We start from the raw sequence: 14,872 nt of genomic DNA, 5'->3' as shown, positions 1-14,872 counted from the left end.
GGATGAGTAACATCCTTTCACTTAAATACTATACTACAAAGTAAGAACAAAGTGAGTACAAGTACACATAATTTTTTTCAACTATTTCAGAGTGTCCCACACTTCCAAGATGGGATTCTAGATACAGCACTGACAACTGATTAGGTTAACTTTCACCACCAGAATCTTCGAAGCACTGCAATACTTTTATATATTTTGTTTTCAAGTTTGCACATGAAGGCCCAACAGTGATAAAAAACTTGGGATCAAAGGTCACTAAAAAAGTCTTACATTTTTATTGCTACTTAATCCAAGTGAATGTCACTTAATTTTAATAATGGTAAATGCAACTAAAGGAGTTTGAAATCCCAGTCAATATAAGTTCCTTAAGGACAAGGCTAATCATTCCTGAACATTAATGCTTTGTACCAATGTCACCGTTTCTCTTGTTTTCCTAAGGAAAAGACTGAAATCAATTCAAATTACCGGAATGAATTACCGTAGAAATAAACACCCAATTTCCGCTCCTAGCCACTTTTTCGCATAACAAAACAAATAATGTACTATTCCTGTTCAGAACCTATAAGAAGAAATGACTTGATTTTTTGGCCAGGAACCATCCGTAAAACTCGTTAGATCATCAAGAGGTAAGCAAAAACAATCCAATTCTACACAGATGGTGTATTCTATCATTACTTTGGGCAGGCTTGACAAACGTAGCTTAAGAATTTTAGAGAAATAGAGCAAATGCTGAATAGGATGAATAGTTGGGAATGCACAGGGAACAAAAATGTCTATTCATAGGACCAAATAAAAGCCTTCATTAGGAACAAAAAAAACACCAATGGTTTTATATATATGTATATACATATGTAAAACCCAAAGGAAAAACAAACAGCAAATAAATGAAAATTAAAAGCAAAAATAAATAGAAAACCAATCCCCAATTTTTCTGCTACTCAGTTTACCCTGGAGGCTAATCTGAACAGTGTTACCCACAGCCTACAAAACACATGGTGGATGTTTTATGATGATATATATAATGTTTTTAAATCCACCAACACCTCTATACATTCTGTGCAATTAAAGAAATTCACTTTAAGCAAGTGACCAGTAAGTACTTTAGTACTAGCACTATCTATGCAGAATAGCAAATATAATGTGAAACAAAGCAAGGCAAGCATTCATGTGAATTTTGGCTCCATGCTAACTCTGGCTTCATGCCTAACTACATTAAAATAGAATTGCCAAACGGCCAATGCATTTCTTTACAATAGTTCTTATTTTACCTTCATAAAGGCTAAGAGTTTTGACTACAAGCACTGTCAACTAGCCAAATTTCTCTAATTTTCTATCTGATTTTGAATATTTTATTATCTAAACTATCAACTATTTTTCTCTGTATGTACATGAAGACAGACATACAGAGAAACAGAAAAATCTACGTATGACTTACACAATAAATATATACAGATATTACATACATACTAATGAGACTGCATGATTTTTATATCAAGGTACATGTTTTTCCACCACACAGTTCTTCGTTGTTGTTATTAAGAGTAATAAAAAACTTCTGCAACAACTAAGCACATGCTGCTAATGATCCAGGGTTTTAAGAATTTGTAGATTAAAAAAATACAATTCCTAGAACACTGTTATCAAACAAATAAGTTTTATTGGCATCTAAAAACAAAATTCACCCAACATTGAAACGTACTTTAATATTTATGTTTTCTCTTTTTTTTTTTCTTTTTTCTTTTTTACTCACTGCAGTATGAGGAACAAATCACAAACACTTACTTTGGAGAAACAGAGACCATAGTGTAGATTTTACAAAATCACTTTTTAAAATCTCTGTATTGTGCTCCTCAAATATCTAGAGCCAGTCTTTGCATAAAATATCACAGCTTTGTCTATTACCTTAAAATTCTGCAGCAGCCTAAAGATATGGATAAGATATACCACCACTTGCTATTTTGAAATATATCTATTACCATATCCAACCTAATGGTAGTATCTAAAAAATTCTTTCTTCCATAGGAAGTCTCTGACAAGCTGTTATTCATTTCCTTGAAGTTAAAAGAATCTGGGGGCAACATTTATATTTTATCAGAAAAATAAAAAAATGTTTACCTACCATGTTCATATTAAGAACAATGTCTATACAAGTCAGTTGTACAATTATTTTAAGAGAAAGGTGAACATGAACATCAGATTAACTTAATTCTGGCAGACAAAAGTGAACAACTATGGTCCAGTCAGCCATTAATCTATTACAGAGAGATGACAACTTTACAAAAGGTATCTTTTACCTACTGAGTGATGATTATGTCCCCTCAGTTTCTGTGCTTTCTACCACTGGTTCACTTTCTATATCAGCAACTGTGTCACTCTTCTCCTTGTTTATTTCACTTGAAGATGTCAGTTTTTCATAAAGTTCAGGATCATTCTGTACTGGTAAAGGTGGTGGCTGGGCATGTCTCTCGGTATTTTCACCATTAACCTGAGGCACGTTATCACCTTTTCGTTGAGAAGTGGCCCCTTCAAAAAAATCAAAAACCCGAGGATGAGGAGGGGGGACCCAGGTGTTTTGAATTCTATCTCGTCCAAGGCGGTTTCCATTAATTTCTCTGCAGAAATCAAAATCTCTGTCATCCCTATCCCTTTGCCTCTCCCAGGGTCTTCTGCGGTCATCGAAATCTCTGTGAACTTCTTGTCCAAATCCTCTGTTCCAAGGACCACTTCTAGGATCAAATCGATAGTTTCCAGACCGAAATCTACCTCTTTCTTCATGTAAGCCTTTTGGACCACCATAGACAGGTAGAACCCGATGTTCTCTCTCATCAAAATCTCTATGCCCCCAGGGCTTCTCTGGATTAAAGCCAAAGTGGTCTCTTCGACCAAGATGATCTATGCCTGGCCTCACAAGATTCTCTCTAATATCGACAGGAGGTCTTCCAAAATGATCCCTACCATCTAATGGAGGCCTTCCAGGACCTTCTCTTGGATCTATAGGCCGTCCAACCACATCCCTAACATCCACCGGGGGAGGTCTACTAATGCTTTCCCTGGCTTCAATAGGAGGAAACCGGTAATCTCTATCTCCTTCCTGTTGAATGTTATCATTCCCAAGTGGTATTCTTTTTTCTGGATTAGCAACATTGTCTACACTTTGTCTTCCAGGAACTAGAAAAGGTCTTTCTGGCTGACTAAAAATATCTCCTGGAGGAAAAGGACCACGGGGAGGCGGATGAAGAGCTGAATCAAGTACCGATGGGGGAGGGATTCCCCGTTGGGGTGGAATTCCAGGCTGTATTAAAGGAAATCTTGGTCCAGGCGTCTGTGGTATCAGTCCTGGACGAATGTCTAACATTGGCATTGTGGGCATCCTTTGACTAGAGAGATTTAAAGGGGGTAAATTTTGAGGCCCAGCTGGTGGTTGTGTTCCCAAAAGTCCAGGGGCATTTGGAACATTTGGTGGCTGTACTCCTATAAGTCCGGAATTATTAGGGATATTTGGGGGTAGCACTCCCAGAAGTCCAGAACTACTTGACACAGTTGGTGGCTGTAGTCCCAAAATTCCAGAGTTATTTAGAATATTTGGTGGCTGGGCTCCAATAATCCCAGAACTACTGGAAACATTAGATGGCCGGATTCCAATAATTTCAGAATTACTCGATACATTTGGTCTTTGGACTCCCAGAATTCCAGAATTGCTTGTCACATTTGGTGGTTGTCCTCCTAAAATTGCAGGGCTACTTGGAATATCATTTGGAATCACTAAAACAGAAAGAGGAAAAATAACACACAAAAAATCATTCTGATATAAAAGGAAACTGCTGTAATTACTAATGCTATAATTACTGAGCCTAGAGGTAATCAACTACTTGTATCCCAGAAGGATCAAGATACACTAGGTATTAAACAAAAATTAAAATTATTAATACCATGCATAGTGAAATTTAAATATTCAAACATAAGTGGAGTGTTACCTAAAAATCTTTACATAGAACTCTTAAAAATGACAAGTATTATAGTAACTCTCCACCTTTAACATAAATGTTTCTAAAGCACAAACAAGTTTTAATATACTAACAGCGGTGCCATAAAAGAGAACTTGCTACTTTCAAATATATTTATCTTTTAGACCTAGTTGGAGAATACCGGACAGAAGTTATTCATACCTAATACTTGCTAATTCTTATCTTTAAGTATACATATTTTGTGCAATTGTATTCTTATACCAACACATTAAAGCAGTCCCAACAGGCCAAAAAAAGGAGGAGTAGAGGTCCGAAAAGAAAAGTGCCAAAATCTATTACTATCCTGAACAGAATGCCCACTTTTTTCAAAGAGAAATTCTAGGAGATAGCGCTCTCTTTTTAAACACTATAACACTTCAATATTGGTGCGCTAAACTGGTTACAAATGCATGGCATCTCAGAATTAAACACTAATATAGAGAAGCAGTGCTTGATTTAACTATGTATTTCTGGGGAATCTATTTATTTGTTTTACCTGCTCTGGTATTTTCACCAGAAGAAATCTGGTGGTCTAAAAGATGAGGTACTTTTTCTTCAGGGTCTGCTTGTTTAGTTGGAGGATTAAAAACATTTCCAGCTGGAAGAGTGGAAGTAGCAAGACTGCTGGCAACAGAACCACCCGGCAAAACAAGACCACCAAATCCAACATCTTTGACAGTTTCTGGAGTCATGGATAATGGTGGCTGCACTAAAGCTGTTTAAAGAGGGAGAAAATATATTTCAGATTTACTTAGGCAAGCAATTCATGTGCTAAGTTAAAAATATTAACCATGACCAACACTGGCTCTGCTGAAGTTTTAAATGGCTTCCTGTCCTCTCTCCCCAATTGTTTGGTAAGACTACTCAGTTACCAATGACATAGAAGAATTCTCTTCTAGTCCCTCTCTTTTATTTATAATGAAAACGAACTTCTTACAGTTTGACTGCTTCATTTACTGACATCTACTACCTAGCACTTTATACAATAATTGATGCTCAAAATGACAAGTCATCAAGAAAAGGCTAAATTACATTTAGAAAGCTTTATTTTTTTTTAGTAAGGGAAAACAATAATTTTTAGAAATATTTTCACAAAAAAGTTTAGTAAAATAAGGACCAGTACTGACAATGAAAATTCCAATACAAAAAAAAATCATAATTTCCAAGAATGTCAGTACATGAATTTCTGAATATACAGAAATGATTCATGCAGACTGACAAATACATATAATGATACAAATCTGCTCAATCCCCTTGAAATTAGAATGTACTAGGGTCCTTATATTCACTACATCTTATCAAATGAGGTTAGAAACCCATCACATTAAGAAGAGGTAGACTACAAATAAAAAGGTATAAACATTCCATTTTAAAGAATGAGTAGAAAAACCCCCTAAGTGTATGTCATTCATATGTTAAAAAACAGAACTAGAGGAAAATAAAAATCACAATTAAACCATCAGAATTTTTAGTTCAGTTTATGTCACAATACAGTTACATCATTTACTTGGGAATTTTAAGAACTGTTTTATCCTCACATTTAACTCCAACTTACCTAGACACACTGTTAGCACATAATGGAGCTATAAAATAGGAATAAAACCACCTGCGATCATGTATGGGAATTATGAGAATTAAACAAGATAGTGTCAGCAACTAGAAGAGTACCTGACACATGGCTGTATTTCTCTTTCTCCATTCAACTGATCCAGATTTTCTAAAATGAATAAACTAAAGACGTCACTGGGAGGTAAATTCTAGGATGAATCTCTGTGAATGCTGAATTCAGAAATGGCTTCTGCACACTTTCCTAATTTTTAGGAAGAATAAAGAATTCTTCCTAAATAACCAAAAATAACAAAAAAGAAGGATCCTAATCCTGTCTGACCACGAAAGTAAAGAGTTTATAAATATAAGGAAAATGGATTATATTATCAATAGGTAAGTTCTCGGTCACATATACTGTCCTTACAAAAAAGTCCTCTGAACCAATATTGGGACAAAAAGCTATGAAGCTCTCCAAAAACTGATGTAGTCATCTCAAAAGAATAGAGAAGCAACTATGAAAGGTCTTGCTGTCTAAAGATAAAACAAATTGAACTTCAAAAAGAAAACTGAATGCAACTGCTCTAAAATAAAACTCTATTACTCCATAAACACTAAAGAAAATGAAGGAGAAAGAGATGAAGAGGAAAGGGAGAGAAAGAGAAGGAGAAATAAGAGAAAGCCTCTTCCCCTGCAGTCACTAGATATTACTGGAAATACCTGTACAACTAAACTCATTATGCTGAGAAAAGGGCACTTAGAAACGAGAACTTACCATCTACCATGGTTCTCCTGAACAAATGTACCTCAAGATAACTAAATACTACTAGTTGGTAAGAAAGGTTTTTTTAATAGAAAAATTCTAGGTTAAGAAATGTGGAAAAATTATAAAATGCAGAAGATTAGCACTTTGCAACTAATGGAAAGTAGATTAAAAAGCAATAATGATCAGTAGATGAAAACATCAGATGAAAATACGAAGGGAGACTTTTTTAATGACCAGGTTCCATTATCTGCATGCTCTGATCCATCTTAACACCACTGAAAGTGGGGTGAGAAAAAACTGCATGGTTCCTGATGTGATGTAATATCAAGTCTACAGCACCCAACCAGTTAAATATTGTTGCTAAAAATGTTGAAACAGGTTCTAAGCAAACCTTTGGAGCTAAAAAACTTCCTATGTACAGAAAAATCAGAAGATAGAGGAACAAATTCGATGCCACAAAGAAGTAAAACCAAATCCACTGTTTGGAATCTTGCAAATAGAAGTGGACTGTTTCTTCCACAAATCAAAGATATAAAGGCTTAAAAAAGAAAGGGAGGTCGCCACAGGACTGCCCTATATTAAGACATTAAATACACAAAACAAAAAAACCACCCAAATATGATCTGGGGACTCTTCTTTGAATTTTGACTAAAACCAATTATAAACAACATTTTGAGACCACAGAGCAAATCTGAATATCAATGACTATCATATAATAATAATTTTTTAGAAATCATTTAACCAAAAAATGTACTTGTCCAGAACATTCATAATAAAAAAATTAACAATAATTCATAAGAATGAGATTCAACAGGTTAACACTGCCATGAATAAAGAGAATTCCCCAAGTAGAAAACTCACATGTTGGTACTACTGGTGGAATGCTGGGTGGTGGTACAACAGGTGGTGGAACTGGAGGTGGCATGAAACCTACACAGGGAAAAAAAAAAAAAAGACCAAAAATAAAATAGCGTAAGAGTTACTTCTTTTAACTCAAAGATTTCAATAGCTATAAATGAAATTCTACATTCTTAGAACAGTCTTCCATTACTATGACCTCGTATTTGTGAATATATTTTTTCATTTAAAAAAATCACTTCTAGGGGCGCCGGGGTGGCTCAGTTGGTTGGAAGGCCGACTCTTAATTTTGGCTGGGGTCATGATCTTGAGGTGGGGGGATCAAGCCTTAAGCTCCGTGCTCAGCAGGGAGTCTGCTTAAGATTCTTTCTCCCTCTCCTCCTGCCCCTCCCTCCCCACACTCACGTGCACACTTCTCTAAAATAAATAAGTAAATAAATAAATCTTTTTTAAAAAATCACTTTTATATAAACACTACCTTATATTTGATCTTTAGTAAGCTAAGTGAAACATAGAGATTCTTATCATGATCATGTCCTGTCCTATTTACTTGCTCATTTTTTAAGTCCAGTGGCACTCCCTACGATGCTACAAAGTCAAAGATTAATACAAGCCAGGCAACTTATTTTGTATGTTAGCACATGACTACATGGGGAGTTAAATACTGTATTTTAAGCTGTTGATAACACTATATACAATAATGTCATCTGTAAAATGTGCTATCATATTTCTTTGATTTATATTCTGTTTATCTACTAGATCAAAATATTTTCATTAACCTTGGGTGTTACTTTATTATGTTTTGAGCACTGAAATAAACCTTCATTTAATATTAACTGTTTAATAATTTTAAATGTCAAACGATCAAACTATAGACCTGTTTCCTTGCATTTTTAAGATGTAGAGCCACCATTAAATTCAATTTAAAAACAGTGGCTAAAGGGGCAACTGGGTGGTTCAGTCAGTTAAGCATCTAACTTTTGGTTTCAGCACAAGTCACATTCTCATGGGTCGTGAGACTGAGCCCCATGTTAGACTCCATGCTCCTTGGGGAGTTGGCTTGAAAATTCTCTCTCTTGGCCCCTCCCCCGGGCTCACTTGCTCCTCCCCCACCATAAAATCTTAAAAAAAAAAAAAAGCAGTGGCTAAAAAAAAGGGAAAAATAAGGATACGTGATTTTCAACAAACAAATGCTAGACAATGACTTTACAAAGTCTATGTGGTATGGTTTTTGAAATAATCCTTTAAAATTATCTTTTCAAGGGATGCCTGCGTGGTGCTGTTAAGTTAAGCACCCGACCCCTGGTTTTGGCTCAGATCATGATCTCAAGGTTGTGAGATCAAGCCCCATGTCCAGCTCCGCACTCCATGGAGTCTCCTTGAGTCTCTCTTCTCCTCTCCCTCTGCCCCTCCCCCTGCTCTCTCTTTCTCTATAAAATATATCTTTAAAAAAATACATCTTCTGAAAAAAATTTTAATTCAGAATCCAAATACAGAAAATATTTGAATAAGTAATTTTCTAATCTTTAACATATAAGAAAGATAAAATTCTTATAAGATCTGCATCAATTTCAAATTATATATTTAATTACAATGTAAAATTTTATGTTATGACAAATAAATTACAACCACTCTCAGATAATGTTTAGTTTTTAGGAATTCTGTTCAATTGGTAAAGAACTTAAATTATAGAAATCAAAGTACTTCTTTTCTTACAATATGCAAAGAGTTCATGAAGTTCAAAGAAAGATAAAAATAGCTTTGAAAAACAACATGCATCATTTAATCCCTTGTGCCTCTCCCTCATTCTTCTATCCTCCCATGGTCTAATACTAAAAGTTCTATCTTTAAGCTACATAAGCTATCATTTATATTCAATTGATGTATGTTAAGTAATCTATAGTTTCTAAACTAGAAATGCTGACTCAAGGAACTTTCATCAAAAATTTATAACGTCAAAAAAAGTATTACAAATTTGATTAGCATTTTTAGACAGATTATAATTCTTATCTCAAAAATGAAAACCATGATTTTTAGGAGGAATAATCTATATAATTTAATGCATACTTCCTGATGAATGGGTGATAACTACAGAGAATTCTGATACGAAAAATTCAACATAAATTTTAAATTATTTTAAGAATATTTCACTGCTTTTAAAGAATTCCATTTTTTCTCCTCCATGCTGGTCTTTCAACCATCTGCATCACCTGGGAACTTGTTAGAAATACAATTGTCCTGCCCCACCTCAGTCTTAGTGAAGTAAAAGTAATCCCTACATATGCTAAGGTTTGAGAACAATGCTCTATAGCATTTTAACCTGGAAAAATAATAACTTGAATGATGTTGTGGGACGCCTGGCTGGCTCAGTCGGTAGAGCATGTGACTTGATCTTGCGGTCATGTGGGAGTAGTGTTTACTTAAGGAAAATAAATTAAAAAAAAAGTTTTTAAATGAATGAAAATGAATGAATGAATGGTATTCTAAGTAGAGTACACATAAGATGAAAATTCCTGGGGTGCTCAGTCAGCTAAGCATCTGCCTTCAGCTCAGGCCATGATCTCAGGGTCCTGGGACTGAGTCCCATGTTGGGCTCCCTGCTCAGTGGGGAGCCTGCTTCTCTCCTTCCCCACTGCCCCTCCCCACCACTCGTGCTCTTTCTCTCAAGTAAATAAAATCTTAGAAAATATATATATATATATATAATTTAAAACAAGATGAAAATTCCTTACCAGGAGGTGGTTGTGAAGGGTTAAAACTCGCTCGCAGAAAAGGAGGTGGAGGGATTGGACTGAATCCAGGAGGAGGAACTGGCATTGAGACAGGAAATGCTGGTGGGACTAAACTAACTGCAGGCACAGCTGGCGCTACTGGAATCTTTTGTGGACAGAAAATAAAAAGTCCATAAATCACTTTATTCATTGGGAATGATTACATCTTGGAACAACTAAAGGTAAATAATTTATATTTCTTTCTAAGGGAGATAGCAAATACCACTCTATTAAGTTGTTCTGTTATTTTCTTTCTCGCATACTTAAAATTGACTTTAACTTGGGGTAAAAGCAAGGCGGTATTATTCAAAGGACAGCATACATGGAGACTGAAATCTATCTTACATTCAAGTGATGTAAGCAATGGGCACCTGCCTGAATAGTGAATATCATGATCAGTTTTAAACTGCCACCTCCCACTAAGTTTATAGTACCCAGCTATGGTATGCAACCTGACCATTAGGAAGCACGCCAATAACAATTTCAAAATGGTGTGAATTTCTCCCAAGTTAATTTTCTACTCCTAGCATAGGTATTTTCTACTCATCCTAGGCACAATAATTCCCAAATATTTACTTGTACTGTGGGTGTACCTCTTTCCTAAATTTCATATTATCAATGGTCTATTCAACTTCGTTGTCTGAAAGACACTCCAAACTTCGCTTGTACAAAACTGAACTCCCAAATGTCTTTCCTGTTCTCAGATAAGGATAGCTTCAGCTTTCCAATTTCTCAAACCAAAAACCTTACCTCTTCTCTTTCTCAGAAGTCAAGTCTCATCATGCCACATGGACAAATCCCACTGGACACACCATCACATAACCCCTAATTATCTGACCACCTCGCATTCTCTCTACTGCCATCAGTCTAGTCTGAGCCACCATCAGCTCTCATCTGGATTGCTGCAACGGTCTCTTCACTGGTCTCCCTGCTTTTATTAATGCCCACTGGTCTATTTTCAAAATAGTAGCCAGTGAAATCCTTTAAAACCAGATCTTTTAAAACCTTTAAAACCAGATCAAGTCACTCCTTTCTTCGAATTCCTCCAATAATGCTCCATCTCAGAGTGAAAACCAAAGTCCTTCTAGAACTCTCCCTTCCACTAAGCTGGCTCTCATTCACTTCACTCCTAGCCCACTTGCTATTCCGGAACACACCAAATACACTCCTGGCCTAGGGCCTTTGGACTGGCTGCTCCCTCTGCCTACAGTGAGTGCTCTTCCTCAGGTAGCCACATGGTTAATTCCCTCAGCAACTTTAAGTTGTTGTTCATATGTCACATTCTCAAGTCTGCTCTGACTATTTTATTTACAATCATAAGCCCTTATCCAGGTACTCCTTATAACCCTCATACTCCCTTTTCCTTCCACAGTATCTCATAAACTTACTTATTTTGCATTTTCTGTCTCCCCTATTGAAAACAAAAGCTGCATAAAGGCAGGGGTTTGTGTGGTTTTCTTTCCACTGATGTATCCTTATCCCAGGTGCCTAGAATAGTGAATGCCATAGAAGCAGACCATGGATAAATACTTATACAATAAATAAACATTTATACATAAATGACACCATTTCTAAAAAAAAAATAATAATTTTCCCCAAAATTACTTGACTAAACTTGTATTTATTCTATTTTGGACAACTTTCTCTAAGTTTTATGAAGTAAATACATGAGTAAAAACAGAAATGTAAGACAACACGTTAACATAACAAAACACCCAGCACTAACCTGTAACATAGCAACAGGTGGAGGAAAAACCTCTGCCTGGGTTGTGACCACTGTCTCCTTTTCAACTGGAGTTGGGCTCTGAGTTGTCTGGACCGTCTCTTTAACGGGTTCTGAGCTTTTCACAGTTTCCCACTCTAAACAAAATATTTGAAATTGATTTCCTCTGGATAGGTACAAAATTTTCATTTTATTTCCGTGTATCTATTTATTTCATCTCTACGTCCCTCATCTACCTTAGCACATCTTTAAGATGTGTCCACAACTACAGGTGCCAACCTAGGTTTTGCCCAGGTAAGTCTGATGAGAATACCAAGGAGTCCAAAGAAGCATGACACAAGACACAAATGAAAAGATACTAAAATATTCAGAGGATATCCTAGATATATATCTCAAAGGCTGTCTGATACAAGAGGATCCAATCTTATTCTGTTTGTGTCACAAGGTACAAGGGGAGACCAACAAGGAAAAGCATTAACTCAATAATGAAAAACCTTTCTGAAAACACAGCTATGCAAAAATAAAACAGAGAAGCTCGCATGGTTCTTCCAATGGTTCTCCATCTCCTTCAATGTAAAGATCAAAATCGTCATAATGACTAGTAAGACTTTATATGACTCCGTCTCTCTGTACATCTCTCTGACTTTATCCCCTACTACTCGTTCCTCACTAACTCTGCTCAAACCATACTGGTCTCATAATTTTTGAACAGACTTTGCACATACTATTCCCTCTGTACTGAATGCTCTTTCTCCAGAGAGCTGCACGTCTCACTCCTTCGAATATCATTCTTTCCATCAGATCTTCTTCACATAAAACTGCAACAGCTCCACACCCATACTGTCAACCCCCCTCTTTTCCCTCTTTCTCTTCTGAGAACTTATCAACCTAGAAATACTATATAGTTTATCAATTTTGTTTATTATCTGTTTCTTTCCACTAGAAACATGGGTTGGCCAACTTTTCCTATACTATTTTAGACTTTACAGGCCATATGTTGTTCTCTGTTGCAACTACTCAACTGCTGTTGAAAAAAAAAAGTCATGAAAAATAGGTTAAACACAACTGAGTATGGTTGTGTTTCAATAAAACTCTGCAGAAGAGCTTGCCGGCAGGATCTGGCCCATGGGCTCATATATAGGCTGTCAACCCCTGTACTAAATGTGTACTCCATGAGAGGAAGGATTTTTGTCTATTTGTCTCACTGCTATAATCCCAATTCCTAAAATCATGGCTCGCACACAAAAGGAACTAAAATATTTACTGAATGAGTAAGTGTTTAGGAGAAACATCCATCAAGGGGGAAAAAAAAAAACGCCAAGAAGAAAACACTGAAAAAGTGTTTGAAAATATTTATACTGGCCTAAGAATGAAAACATCCTGAAAATTAGCTAGCTTACTTTGGTAAAAGAGCTAAAATGTGAAGAAATAAGCTATATACCACATTTTAATTATTTTCTAAGCATCCATTTTAAGATTTCTTACTGTTTATAAAAGCTAAACATTTTGTGGATTTATAACTGGTATTTTTAAAAATAAAGACACAAAAAAATAGGCCAGATGATCATTTGGTTATAAGCATTCTAGAACTGCATGAATCAGACCCACAGCTCTCTAAACTAAGATTCTATTCCTGCCATTCTCAATATGGACACAAATCAAAATAATCTAGGAAGTTCTTCAAAGAAATTTCTTACATCCCCATTTCTTATTTAAATTCGAGTAAATGAAATATTTAGTTTAAAAAAGTCTCCACATACACAACTCTTTCTCTAAAAGAGCAAAACTTTTTAAAAGACATACAGAAAAAATGCTACATTTATAGACTTCTAAAACACTATACTCTTGACTTAGGAAATAAGACCTATTAAGCATATACAGTGCAAATGGCAGTGTTGCAGATTTTTTCCCTTTTTGGGGGATGGAATCCAGGAAATAACATAAGCACAATTCACCTTATCATGCACAACTCTTATCAACTACGACCACTTAAGCATACTTTTTTTTAAACAATAAAAGCACCCTTAGTGTTCTTACCAGTATTTACAGTTTCCTGGTCAATCATGCCTCCTTCTGCAAAACCTTCCAAGTCATCCACTTTAACTTTTTCCCATGGTATATATGTAACTCCAAGATCCACATCCCAGAATTGTTTATATTCTGTTTTTACACCTTTGTTTAAAGCCCAAGCAATCTATCAGGAATGAAGAGAAGAAAAAAGAAAGCCCGGGTATACTGTAAAAACCAGGTAAAATGTTCAAAATTATATGTAAACAATGTAAGTATAAATGAAATCAGTTGGACAAGTAAAGCATCACTGGATGCTAGAAAAATAAGAGTAACCAAGTAGTTTTTCCATATATATCCTCTTTTTGTTTTTAAAATAAAGCGTGCATTAGACAGCAATGGCATTTATAACATGGGATGTATTTCCACTTCTTACTAAAACTGAAAAACGCATTTCCAGAACAATCCAAATCTACTTTTCACCATAAAAATGTCAACCTACATTAGCAGTAATTAGAATAGTTATCATAATTTAAACAAAATCTTGGTAGTCTAAGAAAGGAGACACTTTACACAGAGGAAACTCTCTGCCATGAAATGACAAATCACATGGCATATTAACCTTGAAAGTTTCTAATTCAGTTGCAGAAACTGATGTAATAAATTATCTTCAAGTAGCAGAAATAAAATTTAAATTAAGTCACAAGAAGTAAAAATGTAAAAATACACAATAAACACTCGGTTTTAAAGACTAAAAGGAAAACAAAAATATGCTTAATAAACCCTTCACAGTGGCCTGGGTTGTAGAACACACAATGTTAAAAACGAGGAAATAATAATATAATTAAAAAGGTATGATTAGGAAGCATTATGAGGAAGTAGTGAATGAAAGATAAGCTTGCTGGGGTGTATGGCTGGCTCAGCTGGTGGAGTGTGCAACACCTGATCTCAGGGTTACAGGTCTGAGCCCACACTGGGTATGGAGATTTCCTTAAAAATGAAAGAAAGAAAGGAAAAAAAGAAAGGAAGGAAGAAAGAAAAGGAAGGAAAGAAAGGAAAGAAAGAAAGGAAAAGGAAGGAAAGAAAGGAAAAGGAAAGAAAAGGAAAGAAAGAACTTGTAAAAATGAGAAAGTTCTGCTTATAAAATGTTGAACTGTAAGTGTGATTTCAAAGAATCATTTGACTAAAGTTTTACTTT

At 35.5% G+C, this 14,872-nt stretch overlaps 1 protein-coding gene across 6 annotated transcripts in view; it reads right to left on the bottom strand.

Moving 5' to 3' along the window:
* SCAF8 (SR-related CTD associated factor 8) overlaps nucleotides 1-14,872 on the bottom strand; it is a 202,140-nt gene that overhangs the window by 117,930 nt on the left and 69,338 nt on the right. For 3 of the 6 annotated variants that reach the window (XM_034669361.1, XM_034669363.1, XM_034669364.1), the window contains 6 exons: nucleotides 13,705-13,861; nucleotides 11,671-11,804; nucleotides 9,906-10,050; nucleotides 7,177-7,245; nucleotides 4,501-4,719; nucleotides 2,295-3,762 (listed from right to left, as the gene is read on the bottom strand). In XM_034669361.1, coding sequence (XP_034525252.1) covers nucleotides 2,309-3,762; nucleotides 4,501-4,719; nucleotides 7,177-7,245; nucleotides 9,906-10,050; nucleotides 11,671-11,804; nucleotides 13,705-13,861 — 2,178 coding nt within the window. In that variant the 3' untranslated portion in view covers nucleotides 2,295-2,308. Of the gene's footprint in view, nucleotides 1-1,635; nucleotides 3,763-4,500; nucleotides 4,720-7,176; nucleotides 7,246-9,905; nucleotides 10,051-11,670; nucleotides 11,805-13,704; nucleotides 13,862-14,872 lie in introns of those variants that run through there. The other 3 variants (XM_034669365.1, XM_034669366.1, XM_034669362.1) reach the window with 1 other exon arrangement.

The sequence above is a fragment of the Ailuropoda melanoleuca genome, chromosome 10, assembly GCF_002007445.2.
Source record: "Ailuropoda melanoleuca isolate Jingjing chromosome 10, ASM200744v2, whole genome shotgun sequence".
Lineage (NCBI taxonomy): Eukaryota > Metazoa > Chordata > Mammalia > Carnivora > Ursidae > Ailuropoda > Ailuropoda melanoleuca.
This window is presented reverse-complemented; position numbering and strand designations above follow the sequence as displayed.